The sequence below is a fragment of the Sus scrofa genome, chromosome 2 (assembly GCF_000003025.6).
Source record: "Sus scrofa isolate TJ Tabasco breed Duroc chromosome 2, Sscrofa11.1, whole genome shotgun sequence".
Classification (NCBI taxonomy): Eukaryota; Metazoa; Chordata; class Mammalia; order Artiodactyla; family Suidae; genus Sus; species Sus scrofa.
Window position 1 is genome coordinate 60,836,398 of NC_010444.4, and position 12,335 is coordinate 60,848,732.

At 44.7% G+C, this 12,335-nt stretch overlaps 1 protein-coding gene across 3 annotated transcripts in view; it reads right to left on the reverse strand.

Moving 5' to 3' along the window:
- NWD1 (NACHT and WD repeat domain containing 1) overlaps positions 1-12,335 on the reverse strand; it is a 106,473-nt gene that overhangs the window by 36,334 nt on the left and 57,804 nt on the right. For 2 of the 3 annotated variants that reach the window (XM_021083578.1, XM_021083577.1), the window contains 2 exons: positions 11,910-12,107; positions 7,435-7,557 (listed from right to left, as the gene is read on the reverse strand). In XM_021083578.1, coding sequence (XP_020939237.1) covers positions 7,435-7,557; positions 11,910-12,107 — 321 coding nt within the window. The remainder of the gene's footprint in view (positions 1-7,434; positions 7,558-11,909; positions 12,108-12,335) is intronic. The other variant, XM_021083579.1, reaches the window with a different exon arrangement.

Consider the following 12,335-nt stretch of genomic DNA (forward strand, 5'->3'; position numbering starts at 1 on the left):
TCACTTGCGGCATATTTCTGCACCTGCAGAAAGTTCCTGGGCTAGGGGTCGAATCAGAGCTGCAGCTGCCAGTCTACGCCACAGCCAGATCCAAGCCATATCTGTGACCTATGCTGCAGCTTGCAGCAATGCTGGATCCTTAACCCACTGAGTGAGGCTGGGGATGAAATCCCCATCCTCACAGATACTAGTTGGGTTCTTAACCAGCTGAGCCACAATGGGAATGTCCCTGCAAGGTGCTGTTTTTGACAGAGGCTCAAAGTACAGAGCAATGTCTGCATAAACTGAGAGAAAAGTCACTACTGGCATATAACGGACTGTAAGCATGCACCACTTTCAGGGGAGACTGAAGCTTGGGGGACACTAAAGGAAGGATAGTTTACTTCTTTGTCTCAGTTTTGTTTGTTTTGTTTTGGTGGGGTTTTTGTTTTTATTGTTGTTTTGTTTTGTTTTGTGCAGCACATGGAACTTCCCAGGCCAGAGAAAAGTTTACTTTAGAATTCATATGTCCAGCACATTGGAGGGGATTTTTCTTTCTTATGATTGGGGTATTTTTCAACCAAAATTTCTTTCTTTCTTTTTTTTTTTCCCCTAGGGCCACACCGGAGGCATATGGAGGTTCCCAGGCTAGGCATCTAATTGGAGCTGTAGCCGCCGGCCTATGCCACAGCTACAGCAATGTGGGATCCAAGATGCATCTGCAACTTACACCACAGCTCATGGCAACACCTGATCCTTAACCCACTGAGCGAGGCAGGGGATCAAACCCGCCACCTCATTGTTCCTAGTCAGATTCGTTAACCACTGAGCCACGACGGGAGCTCCATCAACCAAAATTTCTATAAATACTAATGTTTTAGGAGTTCCCAACATGGTGCAGTGGAAACAAACCCAACCAGGGATCATGAGTCTGTGGGTTCAATCTGTGGCCTCAATCAGTGGATTAAGGATCCCACATTGTGGTGAGCTGTGGTGTAGATCGAAGACATGGCTCGGATCCTAGGTTGCTGTGGCTGTGGTGTAGGCCGATAGCTGTGGTGTAGCTCCAATTGGACCCCTAGCCTGGGAACCTCCATATGCCATGAGTGCAGCCCTAAAAAAAAAAAAGACAATAATAATAATAATAATAAATAGTAATGCTTTATAATATATCCCCATATGTAGCACACAATATCACTGCTAAAATGAATTAGAGATACACATGATATGGAAAGAGGCAAAATATGTGATCTTTACTAAAAAATAAATAGGTTGCACAAGCTTATATGACTACACACAACCATATGTATGTGGAGTTGGGAGGAGATGGTCGGTAGCACACTATTTCCATCCCATGGATATGATAGCCAAGAGAAGAGTGGAATATGGCAGGGAGCTTCCTAGTAGCCTTGTGGTTAGGACTCAGTGCTTTCACTGCTGTGGTCCAGGTTCAATCCCTGGTCTGGGAACTGAGATCCTACATCAAGCCAAAAAAAAAAAAAAGAGTAGAGTGGTAGAGTGTATTAAAATAGTTAGAAAATGATGAGGTTTGAGCATTACCTTATTTTAATATAATTGATTTAATTATGTGTTTCTGTAATTTACTATTTCAGAATGGCTCTGTTTGACTTGTGGTCATCAACGGGGATGGGGTGGGAGGAGGGAGTGGGATGGACTGAGAATTTGAGGTTAGTAGATGCAAGCTATTACATTTAGAATGGATAAGCTATGAGATCTTACTGTATAGCACAGGGAACTATATCCAGTCTCTTGGGATAGACCACGATGGAAGATAATGTAAGAAACATAATGCATATAAATATATATATATGTATGACTGGGTCACTTTGCTATCCAGCAGAAATTGGCAAAACATGGTAATTCAACTATACTTTAGTTTTTAAAAAAAGAACACCTATGTTTGACAACCATCTCATCAAATTCCTGAAAGTTTCAGTCAGCTCTCACAAGCCAGGATGAACCACCAGATCAGAAGTTTTCACTTCCCATATTATGTAGGTATATAATGTTTTCTGCTTGTTTGATTTTTTTTCCAGTGAACTGGTTGCTGAGCTTTTCCAAGTACAAATAATGAGTTTGATGGCTTTAAAAAGAGAATCAGGGTCGTCATTGGTAAATGGGCTCACACACACAGATACAGAGATTGAATAGACCTATGGGAAAATAGCCATCCTGATGATAAAATGAGAGAATTTTATTTGACAGATACTCTATCAGTACCCACTCCACTCTGACTACTCAGACAAAAAGAGTAAAATGAAAATATCTAATGCTGGGAGCGTTAGGGTTGGGGAGTGTTTTAATTTGCTACAGCCTGTTTGGGAAGCAATAAGATGACAGGTCTCAAAACCCATAGGAATGTTCATAACTTCTAATTCAAGAGTGCTACTCACTGGAAATAGGCAGAATGAAAAAAATATTGATGAGATTGAAAACAGAATTCATCCCAGTGTTACCCAAATAGCATAAAACTACAAACAATCTAAATAGCCAAAAAATTTTTTTAATAGTTTAATGAATTCTGGAGCATGATCTATCTAGAAGAATGAATTTTTTTTGCTGCCTTTGAACATTATAAAGATGAAGATTCAGGAGTTCCCAATGTGGCTCAACAGGTTAAGGACCTAGCGTTGTCTTGGTGAGGATGGAGGTTCAACTCCTCCCCTTGCTCGGTGAGTTAGGGACTCTGCGTTGCTATAAGCTGAGGCATAGGCCCAGCTGCAGCTCTGATTCGACCTCTGGCCTGGGAACTTCCATATGCCCCAAGTGTAGCCGTAAGAAGAAAAAAAAAGATGGAGATTCAATGGATCATATCAGCATTATTTGTGACAGCCCCAAATTTGAGACAATGTAAATGTCCTACAAGTGATAAATGGATAAAAAACTCTGTTCCCTTCCATACAGTGAAGGAACAAACTATCCGTACATGTAACAACACAGACGAACTGCAAACATATTATGTGGAGTGAAAGAAGCCAGATGAAAAGGTCACATAGTATACAATTTCATTTATATGAAATGTCCAGAAAAGACAAATCTATAGACTCAGAAAACACATTAGTGGTTGCCTGAGACTGGGGGTGGGACCAAGGATGCACTGTAAAGGGGGCAGGAGAGATCTCCCTGGGGTGATGGAAAGTTCTCCAGTGGGATTATGGAGATAGTAGCGCAAGTTGGTACCTTTAGTAAAAAATCGTTGCAGTGTACATTTAAAACAGGTGCATTGTGTAGTATGTAAATTATACCTCAATAAAGTTGTTTAAAAAAGATTCAGTAAGGGAGTTCCCGTTCTGGTCGAACAGTTTACCAACCCGACTAGGATCCACGAGGATGAGGGTTTGATTCCTGGACTTGCTCAGTGGGTTAAGGATCCAGCTGTGGTGTAGGTTGCAGACGCGGCTCGGATCTGGCTTTGCTCTGGCTGTGGCATAGGCTGACAGCTACAGTTCCAATTCAACCCTGAACCTGGGAACTTCCATATGCACAGGCGTGGCCCTAAAAAGCAAAAATTAAAAAAAAAGATTCAGTGAAAACAAAAGAATGTTATGGCAAAATGTGAAAAATAATAGAGCTATGTACATGCTTAGACTGTAATTATATTATATTTTAACATCTTTATTGATATAAAATTCACAAGCATAAAATTCACCCACTCAGGAGTTTCCTGGTGGTCTAATGGTCAGGCTTTGGCACTTTTGGCACTTTCACTGCTGTGGCCTGGGTTCGGTCTGGGAGGAGAGATCCCACATCAAACCACTGCATGCCATGGCAAAAAAAAAAAAAAAAAAAAAAAAAAAAAAAAAAAGAAAAGAAAAAAGAAAAAAAAAAAGGAAGGAGAGAAAAGAAAAGAAAAGAAATCACCCACTCACAGGCAACAGTATAATTCACTGGGTTTTTTTTTTATGTTCCCTAGAGTTGTGCAACCATCACCACAGGCTAGGTTTAGAATATTTTCATAAACTCAGAAAGCCGTCATTCCCTCCCCCTTTCTTTCCTTATCATTTAAACCATCTTAAAGTGCATAATCACTGGTAACGAGAGTCCATGTATGATGTTGGGCAAACATCACTTCTATCAGATTCCAGAACATTTTTATCACCCAAAAAGGAAGCCCTGTTCCCATTAGCAGTCATTCTCCATCCCTCTTGTACCCCCAGCCCCTGGGCAGCCACAACTGCTTTCTCTCCCTCTGGATTTACCAGTTCTGCACATTTCATATAAATGACTCATACACAATGTAGTCTTTTGCGACTGGCTTCTTTCATTTGATATATTATCCAAAGCTCCAGCCTCATAGCTTCCTTCCTATTCTGTAAATGTGTCAACCTCTTCTCCATTTCGGGTCTCTACAATGGCTGTCTTCCTGGGCTGCTCTTCCCACACTCTGGCCCTTTGCACACTTATCTGTTCAACTCCTCCTGCCCCGCTTTTTTAGGGCTGCACCTGTGGCATATGGAAATTCATAGACTAAGGAGTTGAATCAGAGCTGCAGCTGCTGGCCCACACCATAGCCATAGCAGGGCAGGATCTGAGCCTCATCCATGACCTACACCACAGCTTGTGACAATGCCGGATCCTTTAACCCACTGAGCGAGGCCAGGGATCAAACCCACATCCTCATGGGTACTAGTCAGGTTCTTAACCCACTGAACCACAAGGGGAACTCCCCTTCAACCCTTTGCATGTTGGCTGATTGTCATTGCTCAGAGAAATTCCTTCCCTAACTCCTCTAAGTTGGTCACTTTGGTCATTGCAGCTCATGACATCCTGTTTTCCTCATGATATTAAAAAAAAAATTATTGGAGTATTGTTGACTTCTTAACATTGTGTTAGCTTGATGTACAGCAAATGGAATCAGTGTATATACATACACACATATCTGTGCTTTCTCGGACTCTTTTTCCACATAGGTTATTAGAGAATATTGAGTAGATTTCCCTGGGCTACACAGCAGGTCCTTGTTACTTATCTCTTTTATATCTAGTAGTGTGTATATGTTAACCCCAAACTTCTAACTTTCCCCTCCCCCTCCTCACTACACTTATCACAATGTGTAACTACGTTTTTATCTGGCTCCTCTTCCCAAACACATGAGTCTGACTCAGGGCAGGGATTTCGTGAGGCAAGTAAGGCCTCATCTTGGGTGCACAGTTAAGGAGGTGACAAATTACCGAGTTTTCCTTTTGCCTCTGACTCCCGTATGGAGCCTCTCACCCTATCACCCATCCTGTTTTTAAGACATGTTTATATTTATTCATTGTGGATTTTTTTGCATTAATTGTTTTGAAATATTATTTATCTTGATTTTTTTTAATTTGGGGATGCCCCTAAATTTTACACACAAGGGGTGTGTCTTACTCCTCTTACTTGAGTCTCAGCCCTGATCTCTCTCCTAGAAAAAGGCCTGGTACACAGAAAGCTTCAAGAATCATTGGGATGAGTGAACCATAGCTGTGATGGGAATTTGCAGAAGAAAACTTTTATAGGCTCTGAAGGACTGTGGTAGACAAATTACATAAATGACCCCTATTCTTTACGAATCTGACTAGGAACCATGAGGTTGTGGGTTTGATCCCTGGCCTTGCTCAGTGGGTTAAGGATCTGGCCTTTTTTTTTTTTTTTTTTTTTGTCTTTTTGCTATTTCTTGGGCCGCCCCTGCGGCATATGGAGGTTCCCAGGCTAGGGGTCGAATTGGAGCCATAGCCACCGGCCTACGCCAGAGCCACAGCAACGCAGGATCCGAGCCGCGTCTGCAACCTACACCACATCTCACGGCAACGCCGGATCATTAACCCACTGAGCAAGGGCAGGGACTGAACCCGAAACCTCATGGTTCCTAGTCGGATTCGTTAACTACTGCGCCACAATGGGAACTCCAGGATCTGGCCTTTCTGTGAGCTGTGGTGTAGGTTGCAGATGTGGCTCGGATCCTGCGTTGCTGTGACTCTGGCATAGGCCGGCGGCTACAGCTCCAATTAGACCCCTAGCCTAGGAATCTCCATATGCCTTGGGTGGCCCTAGAAAAGGCAAAAAGGCAAAAAAAAAGAGAGAGAATGTGAAGGGATGCCAGTTCCAGGCCTTAAGAGGCCTTGTACACTTCTGCTCGCCCTCGAGACTCTGCCTTTACCCAGGATCACCTGGTGGAGGATGAGAGACCACGTGGAACAAAGTTGAGTTGTCTCAGCTAAGAACATCCTGAACCAGGCCAGCTCCCAGATGCCCAGTAACTGACTACATAGGCATGAGCAAGCCCAGCTGAGACTAGAATTGCTGCCTGGCTGAGCCCAGCCTGAACTGCCCACTCACAGAGGGGAGCTAAATAAACTGCTATTGTTTGAAGCTACTGTGTTTAGGGTGTTTGCTTGTTCTCTTTTTCATATTCTTTTCCATTATGGCTTATCTCAGGATATTGAATATAGTTCCCTGTGCTACATAGTAGAACCTTGTTGTTTATCCATTCTATATACAATGGTTTGCATCTGCTAATCCCAAACTCCCAATCCAACCCTCCCTCACCTCTCCTCCCGCTTGGCAACCACAAGCCTGTTCTCTATGTCTATGAGTCTGCTTCTGTTTTATAGATAAGTTCATTTGTGTCATAATTTATATTTTGTGTATGAGTGGAATATGATATTTGTCTTTGTCTGACTTACTTCACTTGGATGTAAGTGAAGTCTGATAATCTCTAGGTCCATCCATGTTTCTGCAAATGGCATTATTTCATTATTTTTCATGATTGAGTAATATTCCATTGTATATTTATATCATGTCTTCTTTATCTATTCATCTGTCAATGGACATTTAGGTTGTTACTGTGTCTTATCTATTTTAAATAGTGCTTCTATGAACATTGGGGTGCATGCATCTTTTTGAAATATAGTTTTGCAGTTCCCGTGGCTCAGCAGTTACTCCTACTGAGCAGCTCCTATGGCTCCATGAGATTGAGAGTTCAATCTCTGGCCTTGCTCAGCAGGTTAAGGATCTGGCGTTGCTGTGAGCTGTGGTGTACGTCACAGATGAGGCTTGGATCCCACGTTGCTGTGGCTGTGGTGTAGGCCAGCAGCTACAGCTCTGATTCAGCCCCTAGCTTGGAAAGTTCCGTATGTTGCAGGTGCACCCCTAAAAAGACAAAATAAAAAAATAAATAAATAAAGTTTTGTCCAGATATCTACCTAGGAGTAGTATTGTTGGATCATATGACAACTGTATTTTTAGTTTTTTGAGGACCCTCCATTCTATTTGCCATAGTGGCTCCACCAATTTACATTCCTGTTGGAGTGTTTTGTTATGTGGCTATAGCTAGCTGATGCAGGAACAAAGGCCAGGGTTTTGACACAGAGAAGTGAATTACTGGTGAAGGAGCCCTGGGGACTGACTGAGTGCCAAGGGATGTTAGGAAGAAGTTGATCACAGACCCCACTTCCTGAGCCTTACCTCTGTGTCCAGTTAGGATGTGGATCACCTGCTGCTCTTCCATGTCCCACACAGCCACCATGCCCTCCTGGGTGCCAACCACCAGCAGCTTCTCTTCCAGGCTCCATGCCATGGCTGTAATGCCTGTAGGCACACAGAGATGAGATCTCCTGTGTCTGAATGCTCAGCCATGAGGTGTTATAATGCACCCCCACTTCACAGATAAGGAAGCTGAGCCTCAGACAGAGTCAGTTCCTTGTCCAAAGTCACACACCTACAAGGGGCAGAGCTAGGATTTCAAAGCCAGTGCTGTCAGATGCCAGAGATAGACTCTGGGCTGTAATGTTTACATTGCTCTGAGGTAGGAAAATGGACTAAACCACTGCTTAGTCACAAGTGCCTCTAGTTCAGCAGCTCTTACCCAGGGGTGATGCTGCTCCCTATGGGACTTCAAGCCCCCTTCAAGGAGATTGAACTCAAAGCCTCTGGCCAAGACAAGAATTACCTTATCATCACTCCACCTGTCTCACTGTAATGTCCCTTCCTCAACTTGAGCAACCTGGTATATTCCTTCCTACCCCCTACTAGGAAAGTTATGCGGCCTACTCTCACCCCACCCCTATAGGGGCCTTATATGCCCCCAACCAAGCAGCAAGTGTATCATAAGACCCCTCTTTCCCCAACCAATCATCATGTCAGTAGGTGAATTCTAAGACTTCTCCTCTCCCTGGGCTATAAAAATAGACACTACCATATACCCAGGGTTGGCTCTCCCTGATCATCAAGAAGTGGTCCTCCTATGCCAGCAGCATCTCACATCTCAATAAACTCTTCTTTCTCATCACCTCACCATGCTGGAAAATTCTTTTTCTGACCTGCGTACCTGGACCACAACACTCCTGAGGGCACACTGGGAAATGTCTGGAGACATTTTTGGTTGTTACAGCTGGGGACCAGGGTGCTACTGACATCTGATGGGTAGAGACCTGGGATGATGCTCAACATCCTGATCACACAGGACAGACTTATCCTATAAAGAATGATCCAGCCCCAAATGTCAATGATGTATAGCTGAGTTGAGAAAAGACTCAGGAATGGAATTATATTGGCTGAGAATGATGACTCTGCTTTTGACTTCTCTTTGAGTTTGATCTGTGTGGGAAAATGAGGGCTGGTACCCCAAAGAAAAAACTATTTGCAGAGTTTCCATTGTGGCTCAGCAGTAACGAACTGGACTAGTATTCAATAACTGGCCTTGCTCAGTGGGTTAAGGAGCCATCGTTCCCATGACCTGTGGTGTAGGGTGTAGATATGGCTCAGATCCTGTGTTGTTGTGGCTGTGGCATAGGCTGGCAACTACTTGACCCCTAGCCTGGAAACTTCTATACGATGTGAGTGTGTCCCTAAAAAATCCCTGCCAATAGTTTGAGCAAACACAGCCCAAGCCTCTCTGCTGGGAGGATCCTGATTAGTACATTGCTGAAGAGAGAGAGGAACAGAGTTGCACTTAAGAAAACATCAGCCCAGATATCAGGAGACCGGACTTCCAGAATGCCCTTAAGTAAGTCCTTTTCCTGCTCTGCCCTTCAGCCTCCCCTTATGTAAAATAGTGTGGGAAGTGTTGAAATTAGAGCCAGACTAGGTCTGAGAATCCAGAAATTTTATCCACCTCACTGGGACAGGAGATTTGGTTTTCTTTTCTTTCTCTCTTCCTCTCCCCCCACTTTTTTGTTTTCACTCACTCGCTGTGACCTTGGAAATGTGAACTCAAAACTTCTCATTTTAAAAATAAAGAAACTGGGAGTTTCTGCTGTAGCACAATGGGATTGGTGGTATCTCTGCAGTCCCGGACATAGGTTCAACCCCTGGCCTGGCACAGCAATTGCAGCTTGGATCTGATCCTGAGCTGGGAAGTCTGTATGCCACAGGGTGGCCAGAAGGAAAGAAAGGGAGAGAGAGGGAGAGAAAGAAAGAAAGGAGGAAAGAGAGAGAAAAGAAAGAAAGTAGGAAGGAAGTAGGGAGGGAGGAAGGAAGGGAGAGTAAAAAAATTAAATTAAAGCTCATACAACTGCCACAGTGGGTCTGAAACACAAAACATTTCCCCATTGAGATAAGAAAAACTAGAAACTCCACTTCCTTTGCCTACAACGTGGCAGGCATCGCTAACAATCACCACACTCTGTGATTTGTACACCCCCCAGCCCCAGCCCCAGCCCCCAAGAGCCATTCTATCATGCTTCCTTAACAATAAAACCCACAGCCCACAGGTTTTAGGCTGAATATGTGGTTATCCAAACAAAGATCCTATTTCCCAAGTTCCCTTACAATTGAAGATGGCCAAGTTTTCACCAGTGAGACAGGAGCAAGAAGTACTGAGTTCTGCGCTGGGAGGGAAGGAGCCTGCCATTGACTGCTCCTTCCCGCTCCCCACTGGCTAGAATGCTGATGTGATGGCAAGAGCAGGAGCAGCCATTTGGGGCCGTTAAATGGAAACCTCACATTGAAATTGGCAGAGCAACAAGGTTGAAAGAAAGGGGTCCCTGACACCCTGGAGATACCATATTACTTTTAATTACCTGGGCTATTGTGTGGGAGAAAAATGAACTCCTGCCTTTTTTTTTTTTTCTTTAAGGGCCATAGCATGGCATATGGAAGTTTCCAGACTAGGGGTGGAACTGGAGCTGCTGCGCCTCAGGCACAGCAATGCCAAATCCCAGCTGCATCTGCGACTTACACCACAGCTCATAGCAATGCCAGACCCTTAACCCACTGAGCAAGGCCAGAGTTTGAACTCACATCCTTATGGACACTAGTCGGGTTCATGACCACTGAGCCACAACAGGAACTCCTGTCTTTTTTTGTTGTTGTTTTTCGGCTGCCCCACAGCATATGGATTTCCTGGGCCAGGGATCATATCTGAGCCACAGTTGCAACCAGTATGCTTCAACTGCAGCAACACTGGATCCTTAACCCACTGCGCCAGGCCAGGGGCCTGCCAATCTTGTTGCACCACAGCAGGAACTCCTGTTTTACTTAAGCCACTGCTATCTGGCCTATGCACAGCATCAAAACCAATGTATTCAATATACATTCTTTCCCATTAAACCATATTCAGTCTCAGAATACTTCTCAATACGGCATTCTAGTAGCTATCCCTGAATCAATTCTTCTGTACATTGTACTTAGCATCTCTTAGAATTTCTATTTCAGAGTCCTGGTGCCTTAAGAGTGTGGCTTTCCCTACAAGCCCATGTGGCACAGAAACGGCTGTCGCACAGGTGAGAAAGGAACTCCTATTTTTTTGTTTTTGTTTTTTCTTTTTTGACCACCCCACAGTATATGGAGTTCCAAGGCCAAGGATCAGATCCAAGCTACAGTTGTGACCTACACAACCAGAGTCATAATAGCTGGCATTTGAACCACAAGCTAATTGTATTCAGTGGCTTCATGATTAATGTGAGAGACTGTGAGTGGGCAGATAAAAGGATGGATGAATGGAAGTGGACTGGTGGTTGAGTGGACAAATAGATGGCTGGTTGGACAATGGGTGACTGAATAGATGGGTGGTAGATGATAGATGGTAGATGAATCAACTGATAGATGGGTAGGTGAGGTGATGAGTGGCCGAGCATGTAGATGGGTGGAGGGGTAAGTGAGTGAATAGAAGATGGCAATATAGGGAAATGGAAGTGGTGTGGGTAGGCAGGTGGAAGGAAGGATGACTAATGGAAATATGGACAATTGGTGGATGGGTGGATGAATGGAAGGAAGGAAGGACATACAGAGGATAGATGGAAGGAAAGAAGAAAGGAAGGTGGATGGATGAATGGATGGAGGGATGGGTAGATGGATGGACAGACCGATGAATAGCTGGATGGTAGGAAGGAAGGATGGATGGATGGATGGATGGATAGAAGAATGGGTGGATGGAGGGACAGACTGATGGATAGCTGGATGGTAGGTAGGAGAGAAGGAAGGATAGAACAGGAAAGGAGAGAGGGAGGGAGGACGGGTGGATGGATGAAAGGGTAGAAAGATGGAAGGAAGGGAGGAAAGGATGGAAGGATGGATGGATGGATGGTTAGAAACATGGGTGACAATTGGATGGAGAGAATTAAATCCTTTTGTCTCTCTGACATTCTGGTGTCCCAGCAAAAAAACCTACAAGTCCACCAGCCTCTCAGGGGCCAGTGAGCCTATAAGCTGCAGAAGCTCTCTGAAATATGGGCACCAAACTCTTAGAGATGAGACCCCAGAGGCAGTCAGCATCCCCTTGCTCTGGGCTCATTAGCAGTATTTACACTAGTAATTCACAGTCCCTGGGGAGCAGAAGGAGCCCAGTCAGCATGAGACAGCACGGGCAAGTCCTGATGGCACCCTTGGGGCTTCCCTGCTGGCAGAGAGGAGCCCCAGAGAGCAGCCCGAAACCCCTGTGATCTGCTGGCCCCAGGCAAGCAGGAGCTGGCAAGATTTTTGTTTCACTGGGGAAGACCCACCTTTATGACAGCCAGTGAGGGTCGCCCGGAGGGGTCCTCCTGGAGGCTGGAGGAACCCTCCGAGGGGCACCAGCACAGGGAATGGGCTCACCCGGAACCAGCTCTGCGCCTGTTGGCACAGCTGTCCCACCAGTGCTGGATGCGAGGTAGCGAAGAAATGGAGTCTGGCCAGAAGTTCTGTATACAGGACACTTCTCTCTGCAACGGAGGGGAGACACTGGTTATGGGGAGGGACACTGCTTCCCTGGGTCAAGTCTCTCATCTTATCATCCTTTCCTGCTCCCCTTTCTGCTGGCTATAAACCACCTGGTGCACTTGTAGGGACAAGTGTGTCTGGAGAACCTTTGCCCATGCTGTTCCCTCTGCCCAGAATGCTTCCTTCCCCTTTTCTTTTCTTTTATTTCTTTCATAAATTAAAAAAAAATG